Raw genomic sequence first — 26181 nt, forward strand, 5'->3', positions numbered from 1 at the left:
AGTGTCCAGACCTGGATGAGATCAACATGGAGGCTTTGGTCCTGCTCTCCCGGCTGTCATACCCACTTGTGCCCCATCTGCTGTGCACTAGCCTCTCCCTCCCTGGCCACCAGGCTGCTGGGCACTGAGCCCAGGCCAGCCTGGGGGGTGCCTGAGGCCTGGCCACAGGGGCCTCAGCACTGGTCAGGACAAACCACTGACCTGCATGTCCATTCAGGGAAGGGCAGCTGTCCCCAGAGGAGTGTGTGCAGATGATGTGACAGTGTCAGCAGGCCACCTGTGTCATCAACTGGCTATGTGACTCTGGGTAAGGCAGGGCACTTCTTAAAAAGCACCAAAAACCCAGTTGCTGTAGAGTCCATCCTGCCTCATGGTGGTCCCATGTTTGACAGCATACAACTGTATGCTAGTGGATTGTTGATGGCTGATTTTTTGGGAGGAGACTGCCAGGACAGTCTTCCAAGGTACCTCTGGGTAGCCTTGACCTCCAACCTTTCATTTTGCACCACCTAGGGACTGCTCTTTTCCTCGTGTGTAAATCGAAGAGGTAGGGCTGAAGTTCTCATAGGTCTCATCTTTTCAAAAATAAAACATCCTTTCAAAGTAAAAGACTCTGGCAAGCTATTAAAGCTAGTGGCTCTGTCAACTGCTGGCGGAGTGCCAGGACCCCACAGCCCCAAGGCCCCTCCTGAGCCACCGGCCCTCATGTGTATAAGTGCAGGGTCCATCTGAGTTGGGAGAAGCTTCAGGTGCAATCACCTGTCTGGGATAACGGGCACCCCCAGCACACTGCCAGGAGCGGAAGGGCTCTTGCTGGGGAACCCCTCATTAGAGTGTGGCTGAGGGGTTCAGGTCCTAGATGAAGGGCTCACAGCAGTCAATATGTGTGGCCTGGGTTGTGGGGCAGGCTGCTCCTGCTGTCCTCCTGCCTGTAGAACCACAGGACAGTTGTCACATGCATTGTTCCCTTCTTGGGCTGGGCACTCCCCACATGGGTGGCAAGGAGCACCGAAAGCATCCTGGGTACCGCCTCACACCCTCAGAGACCTGCGGAGGCAGCTGCTTGTCCTTTAAGATCTGAAACCGAGGGGCAAAGAGGGCTAAGACTTGCATTGCATGAGCTCTACAGACTACACATTCCCCGGTGGTGGGGGTGGGGGTCCCGGAGGAGGAGAAGGCTCTGGGTTTACACCTCAGGCAGGCAGGACTGCACTACTATGTGGTGCCAGCAGGTGGCGCTGGCTCACTGTCCTTTAACGGGTCACTTTAATGTAGGGACGCGACCGGGCTCTGGGGGAGTGAGCGCTCAGATAGAGCCAGCTTTAATGGCACGTCCCTCATTTGATGTTTACTCATCTACTTTTGGAGAAAGGTTCCTCCATTACACAGCGGCCGGAGCAGTGACAGGAAAAGGAGAGATGGGTTTCCTGGCTAGAATGTGCAGCTCAGCGGTGCAGGTGCGGAGCTAGCCGGGCACCAGCAGGGCTGTAGTTCACGTTCCGGGGGCCCTGCGCTGCTCGTGGATCTCCCATCCTTGATGAAGAGACCGCTCCTGAAGGCAGTAGAGGGTTTATGGCCACGACGGGGCTGCAGGAGACCACATGCTGCCGGGCTGGATCTGGTAGCATGTACACACGTGTACACACGCACAGACGCACACGTGCGTACACGTACAGACTGCGGCTCTGTACGCTTCCCAAGACTCCAGGTAAGGAAGGGCTGCATACAGCGGTAGTGCCGCACCTCCCCCCTCACACACACGGACTTCTCAGACTTTCAAGACCAAGAATGGAGACTAAATGGATTGACAAACGAGTTCTTCCATGTAGCTGAGCCCGGGATCCAACTGTTGGATTGTCCCTGTGAGTGGGCTCTTACCTCAATTTTAAAAGGAGTCCTGGTGTGGCGCTGTGGGTTAATGTACCAGACTGCAAAGCCGTTTGAACTACAAGGTGGGCAGTTCAAGCTCACCACTGCTCTTTGGAAACCCTATACAACTCGATGGCACTTAACAACAAAAGGAGCCCTGGGGTCCTGGTGTGGCACCGCAGGATAAAGCACTGCACTGCAAGGTGGGTTTAAACAGCAAGGTCTGTGGTACAAACTCACCAGTCGCTCCTCAGAAACCCTATACACCTATACAGGGTCACTTTGCATCGGAACTGACTCAACAGCACTTAACAATGTGACCATGATGTCTCTGCTGCTGCTATTGTTAGGTGCTGTTTAGATGATTTTTGACCCAAAGCGACCCTATGTGACAGACTAGAATTGACCTATAGGGCTTTTCTAGGCTATACAGAGCCCTGGTGGTGCAATGGTTAAGCACTCTGCTGCGAGCAGAAAGGTTTGATGCTGCCCAGCAACTCCATGGGAGAAAGACTTGCTGATCAGCTCCCAGGAAAGTGACAGCCTAGCACACTCCTCAACACTGGGTTGCTACATGTTGAAACTGACGTGATGGCACTTTAGCGACATCAACAATCTTTAGGAGAGCAGATGACCAGATCTTTCTCCACAGAGCCACTGGGGGTATCTGAACCATCTACCTTTTGGCTGGCATTTGAGCACTGAAGCACTGTGCCCTCAGGGTTCCTTATAGTGTCTTTAGGAACAGCCAAAGGGAGGGGCAATAACCAACATGAACATCCTCTGGGGGCCAAACCAGGATCCGGACACTATATGAGAAAAGAGCTCCTAGTCCTGGTATAGTGCTGTATGTAGGATAAGCACTGGACTACAAGGTTGGTTTGAACCCAAATTCACCAGCGGTTCCTCAAAACCCTATGGGGTGGGGGTTATGAATTAGAATTAACTCAACAGTGCTTAACAATGACAACTTTTCATTTGTGGATAGCACTTGCCCTGGGCTGAGAATGCAAATCTGTTTTCTGCCTAAGGTCACAGGTAAGAAGAAAACCAGTAGTTGCAGAGACCTCCCCAAACACAGTTAGCCCAAAGCCCAATTCCTGGGGTGCAGGAGAAAACTTGCCTCATTGCCAGCCCAGCCCAGCCTAGCCAAAGTTTCAGGCACAAAAGGACCAAGGAGACCCTGGAGAGGGGACAAGTGCCACGCCAGTGAGCAGAGGTCCCGCTCTCGGCTGCTTGCACCCCACCTCTACAGCTCCGGGGAGCAGGTGCTTCGGATGTATTCCACACAAGGAGTGTGCAGGAGTCTGCTCTGCGCCAAGCCAGGACTGGTCTTAGGTGTGATCCCTAGTACTGAAGGCATAAAACAGGCAGGGCAGCCCTGGAAGAGGTGGGCAGGACAATGCTGGTGGTGCTGTTGGGCAGTGTGGCCCGTGTCTTGCTGTGGCATCTACTCATAGACTGATGGATGGCCCTCTGTGATATGTGAGCTGGCCTTGGTGTGCACCGTGACTTGCCGTGTTCTGACTGCCTAAGCCTCTGAGTGAGCAGCTCCCGCATCGAGGCCAGAAGCAAGCAGGCTGATGCCCAGGCTGACAGGGCCCAGACAGTGCTGTTGAAATGGTACAACAACATCATCATGCTCACAGGCAAGCCACAGGGGCTCAGAAGGACAAGCACTGATTTCCCTAAACCGCCAGCCTCAGGATGGAAAACTCAGGCCAACCCCAACAACAGCCCTGAGCCAGTAACGCAAGGGCACATGGCGTGGCCCCCCCTTTGCTCCTGAGGACTGCCTGGGCCCAGCTCCTGACTGCAGCGCTGGCGCATACATCTCATGTGCTGAATTCAAGGTCAGCACTGCCCCAGAGACACGGAGGGGCACCAGTCCTGGCTCAGGGATGGTGGTGGTCCTGCAAAACTGCTCTGCTCTCTGGTTCAGTCATGGTAATGGCATACCTCCTGGTAGTGCCAGGACAGAATACCAGACTTGATCCTTGGGCCTCCTGAAACCTGGTCCCCAGACCGGTCTCCCTTCCCATCCGGCTCCTGCATGTTTGTCACTGTGAGGGCACCGAAACAAGAGGCAGAGCAGATGGCATACAGTGGTGCTGTTGGGCAGCGTGGCCCCAGTCTTGCTGTGGCATCTCCAGTAGGGCTGCCAGGCAGAGGCTGTCCTCACCCCACCCCCACTCCCAGCAGGTCGTGCAAACCTGCTTCCCTCCTGAGGGCAGGTCCTTGGCCTTGTGGCAGGGACTGCATTGTCTTTCTAGAGAGGACTGCCACAATGTGATGTCCAGATTTTCCAAGTAACAACGAATGACAGATGGAATGCTGCCCCCGTCCTCATTTATCTGGACCCAGCCTGGATCTCACCCTCATGATCCAGATGAAGGTGGGCTAGTTAGGCACATTCAACCCTATTCATCTGAAATCCCTGAAGCCCTAGTTGGTGAAAGAACAGGGAAACGGGGCTGATGCAGAAAGGCGAGTTGGGCCTGGGTGGGGTCTCAGTTCCCTTCCAACGGGGCTGGCATCTCCACTCAGAGGGACCCATGGAGTCTCAGGCCACTGAAGCCACAAGCTACCTGCAGGACATCAGCACTGAGACACAGCTCCTGGGCCTCTCGTCCCAGCCAGGTGAGGACAGTCACAAAAGTCTGCCTGTCAGGCTGGGGGCTTAGGAGCAAACACCAGTGCCACTCAGCCTGAGGGAAGCACATTCTTGTCACACCAGTGGGGACCGGGACTGGAAAGCAAGCACACACCTGTTAAAGAGGTTGTTGCGGCTAACCATTCGCAGAAAGCCCGTCGGGTCGGTCACTGAGTTAAGTTTGTTGTTCATCTCTTCGAAGTGCTGGTCCATGATGTCCCCAGCCTCACTCTCGGTTTCGCTGCTGACGCAGGCCCTGCAGGACAAGCAGAGGAGAGGCCCATCAGAGAAGGCGCATGCTGAGCCCTGGGTCTCAGGTCATCCTGCTGTTCCGCCCCTCTGCACGTGGCTCTGCACGTGGCCCAGCACATCAGGTGCTCAGAGGGCCTGCTGTGTCTGGTGAGCTAGCAGCTGTCCTTTCAGAGCAGAGCCGAAGTGGACCTGTCAGTGTGGTCACCTGCTCATCACGGACTCCAGCCCATTCCACTCCAGACACCAGGGAGCTAAGCACCTGCTCTGTGCAGCCACCGTGCTATGTGTGGGAGCCCACAGGGTCACATGGCATTTCCAGATGCTGAGACACACACACACAAACACACAGTCACAGGGGCTGTGAGGCCAGAGTGAGTGAGCGCCATGAGAAAAGCAAGCTGAGGAGTGTGGCTGCTGGGGCCTGGCATCTTTGCTCCTGTTTCCCCACGTCAGATTGAACTCAAATATCTTACAGTGGGTTTTAAATGAAGAGCAGCACCCAGGGGTGCTTTAACAGGTTGTCATGATTAAAATGATGAAAGGCTGATTAAATGGCATAGACAAGCAGTGTGCTCTGAGGAGAGCAAGAACAACATGGGAGGACCGCCCTTCGCCATCCTCCTCCTCCTCCATATCACACCTCACAACCATTTCAGATTCAGTCAAGAAAATCCTCCAAGTGGAGTGAGCCCTCGTGTTCTTTCGGCATCATAATCACATTCAAATCCAGGACGCATACTGGGTAATATCTAGTCCACAGAACAGCTGCAGTCCACAGGACAACTTCCTGTCATGTTTCTTGCTGGCCAGGATCAATATGGGAGAGTGGAGAGTTCCAGGGAATCAGAGCCAGAAGACAGACTCCTAGACTGTCTCTGGGATGGGGAGGCGTTGTGTAGGTTGCACCTCCTGTCCTGAGAACCAAGAGGCATGGAGACTCGAGTTCCATGAAGGCAAACATGATCTGCTTCAGACGGCAGGTAACATCTGGGTTACAACGTGGAGAAGGGAAGGGCTCCTCACTGGTGGCTCTGAAGCCAGATGACACACAGTGTGTGATGCAAACCCTGGTAAATAGCTATTGACATCTGGACTCCGGCATCCTTCCCCTCCTGAAGGTCAGCAAATGCCCCATCACTGAGGAAGATTCCATGGGGTTGGAGCCCTAGAGAAGAGCAGCCCCGGGCCAGCACACAGGTAAGGCTGCTTGGCCAGCCATGCCCTTCACCGAAGAACCAGGCTCAATGGGCTGGTGGAGGCCTAGTCCTTCGACTACTTTTCTCCTTAGACACCCTCTTGAAGCAACCCTCCATACACACAGTACTGGGCATAGTGCTGGATGGATGAGTGGCTTAGGGATGAGGGAGGCCTTAGCTGTATCTGAACGACAACCTCGTGAGGTGGCTCTCCTTGTTTCTAACTCACATCTGAGGAAACAGAGGCTCGGAAAAGCCACATGGCTCGGCCCAAGAGCTAGAACCCTGTTCTTGGGGTCTTTGGTAGGCAGACTCTTCTCATGGACTCTAGGCCTCACCTTGCTGGGGTCTGGTTAGGGGAATCACGGGATGGATATGGGGAGCAAGGGAAACCAGGGAACTTCTCAGGGTTAGACAGGTCCCCACGCTGCCATCCTGTGGCAAACAGGAAGGAGAGTCATTCATCTCGGGCCCAAGAGCTTCAGCAGCCAGAGGCTGGAAAAGCCCCATTGGGGGGCAGAGGCTCTACACAGAGACTCTGGTAAATATCACTCCATAAGCACCCTGTCCAGGGACACATCTGTCATCTGGACATGGGGGCCTGCTGGTCAGCTGGTCAGTGCTGCACAAGGAGAGGAACTGGCAGGAAGCGGTATCAGCTCCCTTATCCTGCATCCTGCAGCTTCACTCTCTGGGTCAGCGGCAGCCTGCACCCTCAGAATCCTGCTCCGTGAGGCTGGTTCCTATTTCCTGACCCTCAAAGTCTTACCACTGAGGGAAAAGCAGACAGGCAAAGTCTCAGAAGGGTACTCTCCCATTTACAAGAACACCTTGCCATGGTTCCTCATATCACGTGTTTCCCCCCAACCCCCATGTCTGAGGCCTTCTGGAGGTGGCACATTGTACCACATGCTCTGGTTTGATTCACTTGGACTCAGTTGGTTACTGAGACCTACGGGCCGGCACTGTTGGGGCTGAGCAACTGTGGAGCACACCTGCCTTCAGGGCCCTGACAGCCTCAGCAGAGAGATCTAAGGGACAGTGGCTACAGTGCATTAAGAGGGCGTATAGAGAGGCTAGTGGTCAGTAATGAACATGCCAGCATGGTCAGGGGGTGCCGAGAAGCAGAGTGAGCTGCATTAGAGAACTATTTGGAAGGACACAACTTTGGCAGGTGGCTGTGTAGTAGGAGGGCCTTCCAGGCAGATGCAATGCTGTAGAAGAGGTACAGAGGGAGATGAGACAGCAAGGGACCGATCTGCAGCCCAGGGAATGGCCCAGTGGAGGAAAGTTGAGGGTGAGTGGGTGGGAAGGTGAAGATACTAGTGGCAGGCAGTTGGGAGCTCTGTCTGAGCAGAGGGAAGCAGAGTCAGGGTGGCTCTTTGGGATGTGTTGACCTGGCGCAGAGTAGAGAATGCCGTCTACAGAGGAGGAGGGAGAGCAGGTAGAGGCTGTTACTAGTCCCAGGGTAAGGCTCAGTGAAGCGTGGCCTGGCTCCGTTCCCTAGGGAGTGGTGGTCAACTTTATACACCATGTGTGGGATTGAGTATGCCGGCCTGGGCCAGTGTTTCACAGGGTTCAGGGAGGGCCGCACTCCAGTGCTCTAACCTCCCAGCCCCTGGCTGCCGGGCAGTTCAAAGTCACACCCTTTCCTGGTTCCTCCCATGTTCTGAGCTCTGCTGTCACCAATGGTTCTGGCTGTTCCATTAGACTAGGGAGGCGAGGCTGAGAGTAGAGAAGTAGAAACCATGGAATCCACAGTACAGAAGAGGAACTGTTGTGCCTGGAAAACTCACTGAAGGGAGGAGGTAAAGGTCAGAGGTTCCTGCAGCCAATGAGAGGCTGCAGCTCAGCTGGTGACACAGACGAGGGTGTTAGTGGGAGAAGAAGGGGTTCAGCTCGGGTGCTGCTGGTTTAGTTAGCAGTTAGTCCCCTCCTTCCAGAAGGTTTGGAGGCTGTTAGATATGCAGGTCTGGGGCTCAAGAGAGGTCCTCTACATCTCATTCATTTTCTCTTTCAACAAATGTCATTGATACCTGTTATAAACACCCAGAGGGATCATGTTCCGGTTCTGGTAAAACTCTACTCTGTCTTTCCTGTTGAATACAACTACAAACCCTGAACAGATCAGAATTCAGTGCCACTTAATTGGTAGTGAGTGTTCCATTCTTTTTTCTCTGGAAGCCCTCAGAAAAAGCTCAGCATCCCCTACTGAGGCAGAAGTGGGCTCAGTGCTGACAGACAGAGTGCCAGGGAAGCCCTCTAGTTCCATCTCAGGGAGACCAAGGAGGGCTCCATGTGTCTTTGCTCTTTTCTTTTCCACTGTTGAAGCTCACAACCAATCCTGTGGTAGAAGTGGCAGAGACAGGAGTAGCGAGGACCTGTAGGAGTCAAAAACTGTCCCAGGAAATAGAGGCCAATGTTACCCTGATACCAAATACTGTTCTACAGGGAAACAACTTGGGGGGAAAAAACCTGGGGGAACAATTTTCCAAATGAAAGCAGACACAAAAATCCTCAGCAAAATGTTGCCAAATAGAATCCAACAACATATAAGAATTATACACCTTAATCATGGAAAGGCAGAGAAGGTGGGTTATTCCAGGAATATAATCCACCACATTAACAGACTTAAAAAACAACAACAACATATGATTTAATCAATCAATGCCAAAAAGAATTCGGAAATCCCAACACCAATTTATGCTTGATTTAAAAAAAAACACAAAACGTACAGCAAGAAAAGAACCTCATCAACTTGATAAAGATCATCTACAACAAACCCTACAGCTAGCAGAATACCAATGGCAGAAGACTGAATGTTTTCTTCCTAAAACTGGAAAGAAGGTGGGTGGGTCGGCTCTCATCACCCATAGTCAACATACAGTCAGCATCTTGGTTATTTCTCAAAAGCTTTAGGTTAGATGAAACAAGCCAAGATAAAAGGTCTGTACTGTAGAGAGGTGAAACAGAATTCTGAGTTCAGATTTAAACCAGTCATCGATCCCATTCCATGGGACAAAAACCTTTTCTTTAATAAATGGTGTTGGCAAAACTGGATACCCACTTGCAGAAAAACAAAGCAGGACCCATACCTCACACCATACACAAAACGAACTCAAAATAGATTAGAGAGCTACATCTTAAACCTAAGACCATAAAATGCCCAGGAGAAAACAGTAAGACCTAATCTTTTGTAAAAACTGACTATCAACCATAGCAACAAATGCATGAATAGAAGAAAACAAAATAGGTAATTGAACCTCATAAAAAATTCAAAACTTACGTTCATCACAAGACATGACTAAAAGAGTAAAAATGAACCTACCGAATAGGGAAAAATCTTTAGAAATGATATATCTGATAAAAGTCTATCTAATCTTTAAAATTTATAGTAAATTTCAACAACTCAACAACAGACAAACAGTCCAATTATAAAATGGGCAAAAGACACTAACAGAACTTTCACCAAAAGAAGATCTCTAAGCAGCTAACGAACAATTAAAGATGCTCATGATCATTGAACATTACAGAGATGCAAATCAAAACTACAATGAGACACCATCTCACCTAAGTGAAAATGACACTGATTCTAGAAAAAAGGAGCACAAATGTTGGTGAGGCTCTGGGGGGAATGGATCCCTTATCCATTGCTTGTGGGATTGTAAAATGATACAACCACTATGGAAAACAACATGGCACTTACTAAAAAAATTAGACATAGAACTATCCTATTACCCAGCAATCCGACTCATTGGGATATAAGAGGGCCTCTGAAAGTTCATGAAGAAAATGGAATTTAAAAATTTTGAAGCCCCCCTCACATGTGCCAGGCCCTTGGCTAGGACTGGGATAACTCACAGTCAACATGGCTTCTGTCTGAGAAGCTCAGAGAAGGCGCCAGGTGGACAGGCAGACCACTGCAACCCAGTGAGTCATTACACAGTGGTGTGTTCAGGTGCTCAGAGATGAAAGGTAGGTAACCACGTGGGGAGCAGCAGTGAGAAGGAGACAGAATGAATGAATGAATGAATGAACTTGAGAAGATGAGTGAATAAATCACAGTGGACACACAGAAAGGGCACCAGGAGCACTTGGGCACTTATTTTGGCCATTCTGCTCTCATCAGACAAAAATGGTAGTCATTGCTCAGTAGAGGGGCCACCAGAAAGCCTGGAGCGGGAGAGAGGATGTGAGCTGTGGGACAGAGTGGTGGTGTTAGGTGCTGAGTCAATTCTGTGCAGAGTGACCCTACGCACCACAGAACAAAACACTGCCTGGTCTTGCCCCATCCTCACAATTGTTATGTTTGGGCCCACTGTTGCTGCCACTACTATGTCAGTCTATCTCATTAAAGGTCTTCCTCTTTTTTGCTGACCTTCCACTTCACCCAGCATGATGTCCTTCTCCAGTGACTGGTCCCTCCTGACAATGTGGACATATTGTCAGGGGGGCAGGGTAGGTGTAAGGAAAAGAAAGAGAAAGACAAAGGAGAAAGTCTTGGCTTCAACAGCAGGCGGGTTTATTGAGAGTAAACCTGGGACGGGGTACTTTTAAGTAACCAAAGGAGACCAAGAGCCCATCTGTTCTCTTCCAGACTGGGGTATTTAAGGCGGTGTGGTCTGGATACAGTTTTGGCGAGTTTAAAATGGGCAGGGGTATGGAGATTTTCCTGAAACCTGGAATTACCGGGGGTGGGGGTGGTAGGAGGGGTGGGGAGTGTCTCCAGGTGTAACAAAGACCCAAGCTTTCAATTAGGAGCAGCTGCAATACCATTCCATTGATCAGGCGCAGGGTCCTTCAGTAGGATTGGAAGAAGAGGGGGCTACTGACCTAGTGTGTGCAAGTGGGGGGTGCCCCACATGCTATGGCCCTACCTGTCCATTCTCCCCTTCCTGCTCCTTCCTACTCCTTCCCTGTCCACACAGCTGGAGGCCCTTGACCCTGTCTACCATTTACAATAACTTCTGCCAAGTGGACTTGGTCCCCAGACTTGGCACATGCCCACTTGGCGCAACCCCTGGATGGACCCTCCCAGTTCTCTGCATGGGGATTAAAAGGTTGAGACTTCGATCATTTCAGTCCTGGAGAACAGTAAGGGCAGAGGGTTGCAAGAGAAGCTAGCAGGCTACGTGAGGGCAGTAGTCTGGGTCCTGGTGAGAGGCTGAGAGGACAGCTAGAGGGAGCCAGTCCCCAGGTGGGCTACAGCTTCTCCCTGACATCCACCTCCCTGGGAATATCCACTCTTGGAATATCCATCATGTCGTCACCAGAGACAGCTTCCCCCAAGACAGAGCTGGCCCATGAACCAAGCACAAGGAGGCAGGCCGGACCTCATCCTGTTCTGGGGACAGGGCTTGGCAAAAGGCTACAGGGGGCTTTGATTGGCAGGCCTGGCCTCCTGACTCTCCCAACACACTCTCTTGTCATACCTCTGCCATTGCAACTCTCCAAAGCCACACCAACACACCCTTATCTATGTCTCCGGCACCTTCTTTCTGCACACTCCCCCACCGCACCAGCCACCCCTGGTTTTCTTGCATGATGATCACCAGGCATTCACAACCCTAAAGCTAGAAACAGTGAGTGAGGAACTCCAATCTCTGGACCAGACCAAGGACAGCTGAATGCCCTTTCTTGCAAAGCATAGGTCCCTTTACAAAGAATTAAGCTGGTGACAGTAAGCACTTGTTTGAGGTCCACTGTGAATGATCATTTTGAGCCTGCTTCTGATGGCACTGTAGGATAAGCACTTGACTGCTTACAGCAGGGTCAGTGGTTCAAACCTACAAGCCGCTCCTTGGAAACCCTATACAAGGTCACTATGAGTCAGAGCCAACTTGATAGCACGTAACAACAACATGCCAAGTCACACTGTGCCAACACCCTGGACTTTAGGATTCTGGAACCAGCAGCAGAGCATGTTGTGGACATTAGAAAGAGGTACATGTGACGAGACCGTTGTGTTGACTGACCTGTGCCGTTTTCCTACATCCTGCCCCCAAATCCGCACCCTACAACTCAGAGAGCTGTAGCTAGAGCTGCAGACTGACTGTCTGCATACAAGAGCTGCTTAGGAACCCCTTCTCCATCTAGGACTGAGCAGCGAGAGCCAGTGTGTAATGGGGGAGGGTTGCTGGAGGGATGGTTGAACAGGGAGGAGCCAGACTGTCTGACAGTCCAGGGCCCCACAGCTCCTGGTCCTTGCGTTCCATGGGACTCCCTGCCCCATAACTTTATTATAAATCTCCTCTTGGGTTTAAGCAAGCTTGACAGTCTTCTACCGGCTGCAATCAGAGTCTTGTATGATGTGAGGCGAGAGGAGGTGGGGGCCACAAAGAGTCTTCAGGAACCTGCCCACAGCTGCCCATGGCTCTGGCATCATTCAAATTTGGGGGACCCATTAGAAAGGCCAGGAAGAGCAGTGGGCAGGGGACGGTCAGATACATGCTTGAGGGAGATGTGCACAAGTTACCCACAAGGGCAGGAACGATGTGAAGGCTCGATTCCCACCAAGGAGTCCACTGATACATGTCCCGGCTGCTAGAGGAGACTCTGACATCAAAGTTCATGCTCACGGGTTAGCAGTATGGCCTCTCCTGCATTTGCTGTGGACACTGCCTTGGGGTGTTACGGGGACTCAGAAATTCAAAGTCACGACTACACCTTCACTTATCTCTCTGGAAACACTTATATTTGGATGAGGTTAGATTTAATTCCTTGCTGCTGTATATTACCCCAGAAATTGCTTTCCTCTGTATCATCTCAAGACTGTAATCCCTACTATTATCTAATAGTTATCAGCTACAGGACAAACCATCTGTGGGCCTGAAGTTAAATGATGACATTTATCTGCCAAGAATCTCTGTATACAGCCAAACCAACAATCAGTACATTGATATGTGCTCTGGGTTGTTAAACTGATAAAAGAATAAAAATCCTCTTCTGAAATGCCTTCTTAAGACTATTTGAATTTTTTTTTCTTTTTTTTTTTTTTTAAAAAGCAAAGCTTCCAGCTACTGGGGTTCAGAATAGTTGTGTGATTTGAACTCGAAAGCATCTTGCATGCACCCTGCTTATCGCCTGACCTGGAATTATCTAGCCTGTACTTAAGCATTTAGAAGAGGGATGTGTGGGTTTTCCCCTTGCATTGCTTCTTTCAGAAAACACAGTGATCAAACAAATGAGAAGGCTTCACTTCCGTAGCTCAATAGCCTGTGCTCGGAAATACAGAATGACTGTCATCAATTGGAAAGCTCCATTACACGGCTTCTTCTTTTTTAAATCTTTGCTGAAGAAGTATTGGCAATGGATGGGGCTTCTGATGGTCTCTACCACAGCACTTGACTTGGCTGATCAATAAATCCTTCCACAAGGACACTTTGTGTTGTAGCAGGAAGAGCCAAAGCCCTCGCGGCTGAGAACATGGTTTGAGTCCCCTGCCCGCTTATAATTTGGTTATCAGGCTTCTTGAGTACCAGTGTCTTCTCTAAGCATTGCATGGATTGAACTGTAGCCCTCTCCTCCACCCTGACATATGGCAACTTGGCTGGGCCATGACTCGCAGTGGTTTGGCAGTTATGTAATGATGTAATTATTCTTTACGATGTGATCTGATGCCATCAGTCAATCAGTTGTAAGGGGACTGGGGGTGTGTGCCCTGACCCCATGTGACTGGAATATGCTTGGAGTCTGACCTGCCTCACTTTCCATCTTGTGAGAGAAAAGAAGAGAGAAGCAAGCAGAAGAGAGCCCTGACTTCCACTAGGAAGGAAGCACTGGAAGCAGTATGAGTCCTTTGGACTCAGGGTCCCTGTGCTGAGAACCTCCTAGACCCAGGGGAAGATCGATACCAAGGCATATGGAGATCTCCAAGGGAAGTCAGGCCCACAGATGCTGAAAGGAAACAAGAGCCTTCCCCAGAGCCCAGAGAGAGAGAAAGCCTTCCACTATAGCTGCGGAGTGACTCTGGGGTAGAGGGTTTCCAGGACTGTAATTCTTTATAAGAGCAGAAAGTCTCATCTTTCTTTCCAGGAGTGGCTGGTAGATTTGAACTGCTGACCATGTGGTGAACAGCCCAGCTTGCAATATACTATGCTATCAGGGGCCCTATAGCTGGTGTCCCAAATTCAGACTTCAAGCCTCCAAACTGTAAGAAAATAATGATCAGTTGTTTGTGTTATTTCTATTAAAGCATCTATTATATGTGATTGTTGATGCTGGTTAAGTGCGGTGGGGTTAGTTCTGACTCAGCAACCCTGTATAGTGTTCCCTAGGAGTGTCTGGTAGGTTTGAACTGCAGACCTTGCTGTTAGTAGTCCAGTGATTATCCTGCAGTACCATCTTCATAAGAACAGAGAGCCTTGTTTTTCTCCCGTGGTGTAGCTAGCGGGCTCAAACTGCATGCCTTGTGGTTCACAGTCCAGGGTTTATCACACGGAGCTAATCTCATTAAATAAAGCTACTTCTAGGATTGACAAGATAATGTAAGTAGAGCAACTTGTGTAGACCCTGGCACCTGGTAGGCAAAAAGAGAAGGGGAATCTTTTCATTTTCCAGTCTTGTGAACAAACCTAGCAATCACATGCATACTTGTGTGTATACAAAATATGTAAGAAAAAGCGAAAAACGCCGGATTGTTTTGCGGATCAGATGAGAGTACGTGAGGTGAGGTGGGCTCTACAAATGACCGGTATTGTGCTATTAGTGTGAGTAGCCAGTGGAATTGATACTGGATCAGCATTCAGCATCAATGTGCGCCTTCCTCAGTGAACAATGCCAACAACTAGGAAAAGCTCAGTACTGCTCCTTTCAACCAGGTTTACTTTCTCTTAATTCTATAAGGAAAATATACTTGTAAATATGTAAACTAGGTGAAAAGGTAACAAAAATGGAAAAGTCCCCTTCCTCCCCCCAGCAAAGCAAGCACTGCTCCCACTGCATGAATATGCGAAGGGGCTTAAAAGAGTTCATGGAAAAATGGAATTAAAGGGGAATGGAATTCTTCCATTAACTTTCTGAAGCCCCCTTGTACGTGTGTGTAGAGAAAACAGACCTTCTGAGGTGGACTTTTCTAACAGAGGCTCCAGGGCAGTACACATCAGGTGATAGAGGGACAGGTAGGCCCCCAGGTCTGCCCAAAGGAAATGATGCTGAGAAGCAGTCCAGAAATTGGGTCCCCAGGCAGCTTTCTGTCCTCAAGCAGCTTAGGGGTCGGAGAGCTGCCCAGGTCAGGGAGGAAAAACACTTCTTGGGAAAGAGGGCCCACCAAGTGATCCCTCTAAGTGAGGTCCCTTCCAGGCCCCTTTTGGGAGGAGTGAGAAAACAGTGGTCAGAGCAAAGGACTTCACACATGCCGCTCAGAGAGCTTGTAAACTTGTACCGTCGACACGGAGGACTATAGTCTGATGCACACTGAGGAGGTTTTGCCATCCCAGCCTTGCCCCCATCCCTCCAGGAGTGTGGCCTGCACTGCTGGCATCTTTGGTGGTCAGGGCGGCAGCAGTGGCCATAGGGAAAGGAGAGTCAGGCTGGCTCATCTAGGGTCCTATTAGGCCAGGTCACGTAAAGGCCAGAGGAAGTGTGAGGGTGGGAAGTCACCACTCCATCCAAATGGGGTCCTCTCCATTCCAGGAATGTACCTCGAGGGAGTCCCTACAGAAAGATGTAGGATGAGGGGTATCTCTCCCAGGCCTGCAAAACTGTAGGGGTCCTTGAAGAGCCCATGGAAAGTTCCACCAAAGCATTAACCAAAGTTCATGAAGCCACCTAGCCAAGCAATCTGCTTACCTGTCCTCTCTCTACCCCTGGTCACAGCTCTCCTCTCCTGCAGTAATGGGCCAGACCCTGGCTGCCCTGCATGACCACATCCGGTCACTGTGATAAGCAGCAGACCCCTTCAGGTCCAGGAAACCATACTGCCCTCAGGCCTGGACAGGAAGGCCTCCGGGAGTCTTGTCTGGAACCAGGCTTTTCCTCAAAACTGGAGAGAAAGTGCTTGCTCCTTCCCAACACCCCAAACTGGAGCACTAAACTCATAGTCCTCATCTCCCATGTGGAAGAGTTTCACTGCCTGGGCAAACCCAAGGACCACTGGGCCTCTGAGAAGTGAAGGTGAGGGAACCGAGATGTCAGAACTGTACAGTCCAGGATGGAATGTGCTTACTCACACAAGGGATCTGGAGAGGCTGCTTGTCGCCTTGAGGACCCACCCAGAGAAGAGCTGGTGTCCTCCAGGAGGGCACAGTCTAGGTGAGGAGCTAAAGTACAGTCAAGAACTGCTCTATGTAGATGCAGAGGGGCCAGGGGAGCCTGGAGGGAAGGAGCCAGGAGGGCCTGGAGGGAGGAGCCAGGGAGTTGGAGGACAGGACCAGGGAACCCTGGAGGAGGGGACAGGGGAACCTGGAGGGAGGGGCACAAGGAACTAGAGGAAGGAAGGGGCCAGGGGATCCTGGAAGAGGAGATAGGGGAGCTGGAGGGAGGGGTAGGGGCACTGAGGGGGAGGAGTCTATGGTAAGAGCTCTATGTGTGAGGTGTGAGTGTGGTGCAAGTGTGATGTGAGAGGTGTGTATAGTATGAGGTGTTGGTCATGTGAGAGAGAGAAGGTTTGCAGACAAAGCGTTCTGTCACAGAGCAGCTCCAGGCCCTCCCACTACTGGGAGTCTGAAATAAAGTGTCCGTTTTGGCCCGTTGTTGTTGTGTGCCATCAAGCTGATTCCAACTCATAGTGACCCTATACGTATGACAAGGTAGAACTGCCCCATAATGTTTTCTAGACTGTAGTCTTCCCTAGTGTGGTACTGCAGGATAATGTGCTAGACAGTAAAGGTCAGTTTGAACCACTAGGTTGGTGGTTCAAACCCATCAGCAGTTCCTCGGAAACAAGGTTGCTATGGGTTGGAACCGAATCGGTGGCACTTAACAACAAGAAGTCTTTACAGGGTCAGATTTCCAGAAATTTCCTCTGATGGGTGCAAACTGCTGACCTTTAGGTTAGTAACTGAGTGCTTAGCCATTGAATCACTTTAGGTCTTACCACCTTAGGTCTGTACCCCAACTTCACAGCCATCAAGTTGATTTTGACTTATAAGGGCAGAGTTAAGTGCCGTCAACTGGCTGGTGGGTTTGAACCACCAAACTTTTGGTTAGCAATCCAGTGCTTATGCTACAGTGCCTCACCAGGAGTAGACAGTATATTTTAGGCTAGAGTAGAACTGCCTCAGGGGTATCCCAGGCTGTAGATCACTGCAGAAGCACACTGCCACATGTTTTTCCTGGGGAGCAGCTGGTGGGTTTGAATCGACCTTTTGATTAGCAACCAAGCGCTTAACTAGAGCATGACCAGGGCTTTTGTCTTAGTTCTGACTCATAGTGACCCTGTAGGATAGAGCAGAACTACTCCTTACTGTTTCTGAGATTGTCAATCTCCACAGGAGCAGACAACTTCATCTTTCCCCATGGAGCTGCTGCTGGGTTTGAACCATTAACCTTGCAGTTAGCAGCTTAATGATTAACTCAAATACCAGTTTCCAATTCAAAGGACAACTGAGTCCAGATACATTACTGATAGCAGCCCAAGCCAATTACGAAGAGCTAGTCTTCGCTCTCCTGTAATCGTGGATCGAGTGCAAGGGGGACTCAGAGGACGAGAGCTTGTCCAGGGTCCCTGTGGTGCTAAGTGTAATACTGGGCTTGGGAACCAGGTCAATCTGAATCCATGGCTTGTGCCTTCTCCACTCCACATTCCAGCTTTTAGAGCCCTGAGGCTGATCTAGGCCACCTGTTCTTCAGGCATTTCAGAGCTGAGATGCTCAAGTTCACAGCCAGTAAGTACCATGTTATCTTAGCCCTCTTATCAGCTGCTATGAGAGCGACACAGCACCTCTTGACTCCGAGTCCATGTTCTTATAGAAAACACAGATAACTCTCATTGAAAACGGATTCTTCTAAGCCTACCTCGAGGCCCATTTCCCTTGCCTTTAAGTGGAAAGGTCTTTGGGAGAAATGTGGGCATCCGGAGTGGAGGGTCCATTTGTACACAAGGTGGGTGTGCAGACCATGTACTCCGCCTTTCACCAGCTGTTAAGGGGAGACTTGTCTGCGTCAGGCTTTCCTGATTTTGGTTTCCTGCACTGGACTAATACAAGTTACATTAAAAAGTCAAACAACCCCTTTCACAAATGAAAAAGGGACATGGGGGTTAGGAACGAGACTATACTAGCTAAGTGCACCCCGGGCCTATTGGTAATAGGGAGCCCTGCAGCTAGAGCTTTGCAGAATGCTATGAGCATGCCCTCCTCAGAGCCGTTACAAATGCAACAAACCCTAATATGTCACCAGAAAATAGCATATTCCAATATGGGGTGGTCCTCTTAATGAGGAAAACTGGAGGGGGAGTAGGGCACGATAGCTTTATTTATAACCCTCTAAACCTGGGAAATTGCACACATTTAAATTTCTCTACAAATAATGTCACCAAGAGCTACTAAACAGGGCCTGGTTGGTCTGGGTAATGAGACCATTTCACCAAGAAAGCTGAGGTGAGGAGACCAAGCTCTAAGCAGAGACTGCAGGGACGGTAGCAATTTCTCATCTGGGGTGTGGTTCTTAAAAGCTAGAAGTGACTTCTAGAAACACTGATCCCAGGTCTTTGGTGGACCATTTGAAACACACAGTAGATATTGGTTGGGGGTGGGGATGGGGTACAACTCCTAATCTTTGAAGAGGGTTCATGGACAATCCTTTGATTCCCCCCTACCACTGTGAGGTGCTCTCAGCAGTCATATTTGTAATTACTTAAACTGAACTTTGGGTGGGAGGCTATTTCCTGAGAAGATACCAGAAGCACGGCTTGTCTGATTCAAGTCAAGGTCATAGAGGGTTTTCCTTTGTTAACAGTTACTATTGAAGTCCTTTACCTCCGGGGGAGAACCTGCTCTTTCTGCTCTCTCTCTGCTGTAAAGCAGAAAAGCATATTTCCTTCTCCCTCTAATTGGATTTTCTAAAAGAATCTGCTTGCTCTCCTCTAGCCTAGATGCTTTGGATATCTTATGGTACAAAAAAGCTGCTGGCTGGTGTCGCTCTTGTCTTTTTTTCTGCCACATTAACCCAGTAGGGGGTTTAACAGCCTGAGATTTTGAAAAGCTGTTGTCAAGTCGTGAAAGCCCCCAAATGCAACTTAAATGGTGATTAGCTAGTGGGAAACGTCCCCTGCATTCTAATACCGGCATTTAAATAACAATCATAAAGAAAATAATAGCAATAAGAGTAAACTCCGAGCTTTTGCAGCCATGATTATACCCTACCACCCATAGTCCGTACAGGCTAGCTAATTTATATAGGTCCTGGGGGGTGAGGTTGTGGCTTTGGGCTTGAGTGGGCATGCCTGGTTTTGCAGTCAGCCACGAGGGGTCGCCCAAGCCATCTAACAGCTGTATGGGAGCTTCCCTGAAATTCCTGAAACAATCCAAGGCATAGACAAAAGAGCCAAGGGGTTTTTTCACTCTATTAAAAGCCCTGAAACACATAGGTATTTGCCAAATGGAAAGGTGCAGAATTAATTGGAAAAGAGATGGAATCTGTATTCTTTAGCTCCCATGGGGAGTTTTATAATTAATAAATATTTGTAAAGCATTTGATAGTATAATCACTGTGTATGTACTAAGCAAAACACACTTTTGTAGGTTATCAGTGCCTATTTGTGATATCTTTCATACCGCACCAAGAGACGTGGTGGTTGATAGGAAGAGTAACCACAATGGGAATACTGGCAGAGAGGGACCCTATCACATGGTAGCTATTTTCCTTACATTGCTTTCCTTCACATTAATCCTTCAAGGTAGACATTATTATTTTTACCATTTTGGAGGGTTTTTTGTTTGTTTGTTTGTTTTTTAAACCCAAAGCTTCACGGAGCCCAGTCTGTGAGTGGAAGAACTTATATTTAAACTGGTCTTTAGCCCCAACTCTTCCCAACCCCCAACTGATGCTCTTTCTATAGCCCTACTGTATAGTCAGCAGAACAAAATTTATGAATTTCATGTGCCAAGGATTCCCTAAAGGAAACCCTACCACAGAAGAAAGGATCAGCCGTTTTCAAAAAAATAATTAATGAAGTACACTTGTGCGGGTAACACAGATCCATACAAACACATATACACACACACAAATGGAGTTTGGCTACGGGGCTGCTAAAATAATGCCTCAAGTGTTTTTACTTCCTTATGTATATTCAATACTCTATAAAATGTCTACAGATGTGAAAATTATAGTAAATATGTTCTGCAACCTTAATTGCTAACCGATTACGAAGTAACTAAACAAGAGGTGGCAGGTTGCCCTGTGGCTTTATTCATCTCTTTCTGGAGAGCAGCAACATCGTAAAGCCTTCTCCAGCACAACAGGTTTCTATGGTTACGCTAGACGTAAATATATTCTGTCCTGTGTGATGTGAAAGGACCAGCCGGGCGCTGTGCGTGCAGCAGCCCCTGGGGGAGGGGGGAGCACTCATGTGGATGGCACGCCACAGCTAAATATTTGTCTCTGGGTTTACAACCAGGCAGGAGCTGAATCAAAGCTGTTGGGGCTAGAGAGAGTGTCTACATAGCTCGGCAAATGTGTCGGCATGTTGGCCAAGAAGAGGCGCAGGGAAGAAATGGCTTCTGCTGGTGTCTGTTTTAAACACGCAGTCAGTGAATGACAGGAGGCGGGGGCTCCGTCTACCATCCCTCCTGGAAGTAGGAAGGCCCAGCTTCTCTCAGGAGTATGTGCACAGAATCTTGTTGTTGTTAAGTGCCATCGAGTCGATTCTAACCCATAGGGTATCCAAGGAGCGGCTGGTGAGTTTGAACCACTGACCTTGCAGTTCAAATCCACCTTGTGGTCCAGTTTTTATAGCGCCATACCAGGACACTGCCCAGAATCTACATATAGCCAAATTATTCTACTGCTTTTTGGGTTTTGTTTATGTTTGAAAACTATAACATACCTGGGTAGTGGGTGCTGAGAAACCAAGTTAAGAGAAGAAGCTACCCATATAGGGCAGGGGTGGAGTATGCACCCTCTGAGTCCAGCGTCTACAGTCTGCATCATGAGTGGCATTGGATTGCAATCATATGCATCCTTTAAGAGTCGGAGCTGGAACATGGGGAAATCCAGATTCAAAGAGCAACGACACTACAGGGCTTAGATTTCCTCACAGACTTCTATTATAAGAGCAGTTAACACCTGTAACCCTAAACCTCCGCTCCCCCAAACTAAACACACTGCCAATTTAGATTCACTGCAACCCCGTTTTGTTGCTGTTAAGTGCTACTGAGTAGGCTCTGACTCATAGCAATTGTGTAATATGGTTTCCAAGTGGCTGGTGGGTTTGAACTGCCAATTTTTTGCTTAGCAGTCCAGTGTTTATCCTACAGCATAACCCCAGGACTCCTGTGTAGGATTTATGAGGCTGTAAATCTTTATGGGAGCAGAAAGCCTTATCTTTCTCCCGTAGAGCAGCTGGTGGGTTTGAACTGCCAACTTGCGACAAGCAGGGTAGTGCTCATCCAGCAAACCCTGAACCATGTATGCTCCCTGTTTAACCCTGAGGTGTCTCAGAGATCACCTGCCTCAACTGCACATACTCCATGGGCCCTGATATCAGGGCAAGTCCGTAACTGGGGCGACTTAAAGCTTTTCTTCTTTATCTTTTAGTGAGTAGAGAAAAGGAAGGATGGGCCAGACTTTCCCAGAGAAGAGGCTAGCTCTTCGGGAGAGGTGGTTCTGACCTCTGGAACAAAGAGTAATGCCTTCCCCTCGTGGTACAGTGGATTAAGTGTTGGGCTGCCAACTGCAAGGTTGGTGGTTCAAACCCACTAGCTGCTCCAAGGGAGTCTGAGCCTGTAAGGATTTACAGTTCTGGAAACTTCCTGAGGCTGTTCTACTTGGTCAGATAGAGTCACTAGGAGTTGGAATTGGAACTGACTTGATGGAAGTTGGGGGAGGGGGCAGTGGGACAGGTCTGCTTTTAGGAATACATTAAACAGTTCTTTTTGATGATTTTTAAAAAAGTGTTAATGTATCTTGATGTTTATTAGTCAAAGAAAGGCCTGATCAAGTCCCTAATATACAATACATTCCAATTGGCTTTGAACATCCAAGTCACAGGGGATGATCTGGGTTAGGACAATGGTGTAGGGTCCCTTCAGGGAAAGGGAGGGTAGACTGAGTTCTGACCCTTCTAGAAAGAAGTCAGAAGGCTCGCTCCCTACAGCTGCTTTTCAAGATCCAGAAGTGTGGTGTAGGCAGCAATGAAGAGGGAGTGTGGTGTTCTTGGACAGCCCCGTATATAGTAAACTGCCTGCTGAAAGAAGGCCTCTTAATGAGTAGCTTGCATTGACTAGAAGACAAGGAAATATCAGGCTGAGGTTGTGCCAAAGGTCCCTCCTGGGGTGGGGGCCAACTCAGCTGGCTGCTATATACATCAAACACAACACAAACACATTTCCGGGCTAAAATGTAGGGTTTTAAATGTGTCACTTGGATTTCATGAGCCGTGTCTTTGACCCAGATAAAAGGATGAAGAGAGGTCAGGACTACATCCAGGATGACACAGGGGTGTTACAAAGGACAGGGCAGAGGGGGAATGGCAATGGCTTCCAACTCAATCCACCCACCATCTTGCCCTCTTTACGTAACGTGATAATCCTGATGTGCAGCCAGCACCCTGCTGCAGGCTCCCCTCCGCCACATGGCTCATTTATCTGCTACCATCTCCAAACCCCAGCCTATGTCACTCTACACCCTTGGAATGTTCCATGCTCTCTCTCTGCCAGTAAACTATCAGCTTAATATATACCTCTCCATGAAGGCAATCCCCACGACTGATTCCAATTGGCTCTGAATGGCCATATGCTTTCATCTATCTCTTAACAGTTGAGGATTTGATTACATAAAGTCTAGGATCGCTTCTTGTTCTAAAATTTTATCCATATTTTTATAGAATAGCTGAAAAAGCACTAATAGTATAGAGAAGCTTCCTGTCTTTAAGTCCAGCATATTCCTGGAGCCACATCCTACAGCAGATCTTGGTTGAGCTCATGCTATTGCATCTGTTTGTTTGGATAAGTTCAGCAAAGCTGGCAGTATTTGAGGGGAGAGTAAAATGACACAGTGCTGAGTGACAAGAACAGTGAAAAACAGGTAATGTTTATTCTTTCACTCATCAAATATTCTTTCATTCTTCCATCAAATATTTGCCTGGTCTCTGCTTTGTGGAGCCAAAATGGGGAGCAATACAGATACTGAAGTCCTGGTGTGGTGCTGCAGAATAAGCACTGGACTGCAAGTTTGGTTTGAACTGCAAGGTCAGCGGTTCAAACTCACCAGCTGCTCCTTGGAAACCCTACACAGTGTCTCTAAGAGTCAGAAGTGACTTAAAGGCGCTTGACAACAACAATACAGATATTATCTCTGCCTACTTGGATCCACTAAGGAGTTCTGGTAGCGTAGTGGTTACGAATCAGGCTGCTAACCTCAAGGTCGGCAGTCTGAAACGATCAGCTGGTTCCGCAGGAGAAAGATGAGGCTTTCTGCTCCCGTAAAGATACACAGCTTCGGAAACCCTGTGCAGGGTTGCTATGAGTTGGAACTGATTCCACAGTACTTAACAACAACAACAACTTGGATCCACTAAGGGTAGACAAACAATTAACATAAAACTATAATACAAGGTGACAGCTGGACAGAAGGACAATCAAAGCTACCCTTTGGGCCCTTAAGAAGCAATGGAACAGTGAGGGGCTTTAAAAAGTTCATGTAAAAAATGGAATGATAAGATAAAGGAAAATTTCCATGAATGTACTGATGCCCTCTCATATAAAGATCCTCAATTCTCAAGCAACTCTACAAATGAGTAATATAAAATGGTAGAGAATGGAATGGGCAGCAAATGCTACAGACTTCAAGAAGAAGTATGGTGTTGTGGAGTTAAAAAAAAAAAAAAAAAGCAAGGCCTTTGAAACGAAATATAGAGGATTTAAGTGAGTGGAAAGAACAGGAGAGAAGAGTAGGCCTTTGCTGAATGTCCACCATAGGTCAAGCACTTTGTAAGGAACTTTTGGACATTACCTAGTTTTAAGGCTTGCAGTAGCTATGTGAGGTAGAGATCATAAGGCCCATTATACAGACCTGAAAAGTAAGTCTATTGGACACATAGCTCACACTAATTAACTCAAAATGGATCAAGGATCTAAACATAACAATTAAAATCATAAAACTCTTATACGAAAACATAAGGGTCATGCTTTAGGATCTTGCTGTTGACAATGAACTCCTAGTCTTGACACCAAAAGGACAAAGTAAGCGACAATAGAAATAAAATGGACTTCATCAAAATTCAAAACTTTTGTGCATCAATAGACTTTACCAAGAAAGTCTAGAGACAAGCTAAAAAATGAGAGAAAATAATAATCACATTCTGTGATAAATGTTTAATATCCAGAATATGAACAGAACACCTAGAGCTCTACACCAGACAGAGAAGCAAGCCTGAAGGAACCCAAGATGGCAGACTGGGCAGATAACTATCCAGACCCTCTACAAGGCAGACAAGAGAAACCGAATGAACTGGATAGGACTGACAATCCTGGAATCCAGAACCTCAAAGGAAAGGATAAAGCAACTGATCAAATACCAATATAACAAAGAGGCTGAATGAAACGAGGAGACAAGGAGGCATCCGCAGCCATAAACTGCCACTGGCACAGTGTGGCTATTTTGTACTTTTGTAAACAGTGTGCCAAAGGGAGCAGGAATGAAATAACCAGTCCTGCTTACCCCAGACTGCTCCAGCGTCCCTATTAGTGATCCGTGATCCCTCCACACCCTTTACAATCTCCAGGGGACCAGAGATACAGTCCTCTGTACCCCCACTCCAACTTACTGCCAGTGTTGTGCCACATTTTTTTATTTCTCATTCCTATTTCTTAGCTTCCTCCTCCCCCTCCTTTATTCCACCATTCATTTGTCACATTGTCTTCCTGTGATGGCTTATGTGGTACTGTGATTCTTGAAGTCATACTGTGGGAATTTTAAATACCAGCACGGTCACCCACAGTGGACAGGCTTCACCTAAGCTTCCAGACAAACACCGACTAGTCAGAAGTAGAAATGAACTACTGAATATTCAGTCACTGAAAACCTTACGAGTAGCAGTGGAATGCTATCAGCACCATATTACTAAACATTGAAACATGATGAAGAGCATCAGAATATTGTCAGATATAGTGCCGGAAGATGAGTCCTTCAGGTTAGAATGCACTCAAAATGCGACTGGGAAAGAGACGTCTCATAAAAGTAGGACTGTGATGAAATGAATGCAATAAAGCTCTTGGGGCTTTCATTTGTTGATGGGGCACAATTCAAAATGAAGAGAAACAGCTGTAAACATCCACTAATAATCAGAACATGGAATATATAAGGTATGAATTTAGGAAAATTGGAAATTGTCAAAAATGAAATGGAACACATAAACATCAATAACTTAGGAATTAATGAGCTGAAATGAACTGGTATTGGTCATTCTGAATCTGACAATCACATGGTTTACTATGCCGGGAATGATAAAGAAGAATGGCATCACATTCATCATCAAAAAGACCATATCAAGATCAGTCATGAAGTACAATAATATCCACACTCCTACAAGGGAGACCAGTTAATACTATTATGATTCAAATTTATGCACCAACCACAAAAGCCAGTGATGATGAAATTGAAGAATTCTACCTACTTTTTCAATTCTTCTTGAAGAGGTCCAAGAGCTGAACAGAAAATGTCAAAGAACAGCTCGAGAAGATAAAGCTAAATACTATAATAAAACATGCAAAGATTTGGAATTAGAAAACCCAAAAGGAAGAACACACTCAGCATTTCTCAAGCTGGGGGAACTGAAGAAAAAATTCAAGCCTCAACTTTCGTTTTTGAAAGATTCTCTGGGCAAATTATTGAATGATGCAGAATGCATCAAGAAAAGATGGAAGGAATACAGAGTCATTGTACCAAAATGAAATGGTTCCTGTTCAACCATTTTTAAGAGGTACCATATGATTAAGAGTCAATGATACTCAGGGAGGAAGTCCAAAGTGCATTGAAGGAATTGGCAAAGAACAAGGCACCAGGAATTGATGGAATAAAAATTGAAATCTTTCAAAAAAGTGAGGCGACCCA

General features: G+C 48.1%; 1 protein-coding gene across 1 annotated transcript in view; it reads right to left on the minus strand.

Annotated features, from left to right (window-relative positions):
• TTC28 (tetratricopeptide repeat domain 28) overlaps positions 1-26181 on the minus strand; it is an 812316-nt gene that overhangs the window by 27799 nt on the left and 758336 nt on the right. The window contains exon 13 of the mRNA XM_006869297.1: positions 4638-4778. Coding sequence (XP_006869359.1) covers positions 4638-4778 — 141 coding nt within the window. The remainder of the gene's footprint in view (positions 1-4637; positions 4779-26181) is intronic.

Source organism: Chrysochloris asiatica, unplaced genomic scaffold, assembly GCF_000296735.1.
Source record: "Chrysochloris asiatica unplaced genomic scaffold, ChrAsi1.0 scaffold00128, whole genome shotgun sequence".
NCBI lineage: Eukaryota > Metazoa > Chordata > Mammalia > Afrosoricida > Chrysochloridae > Chrysochloris > Chrysochloris asiatica.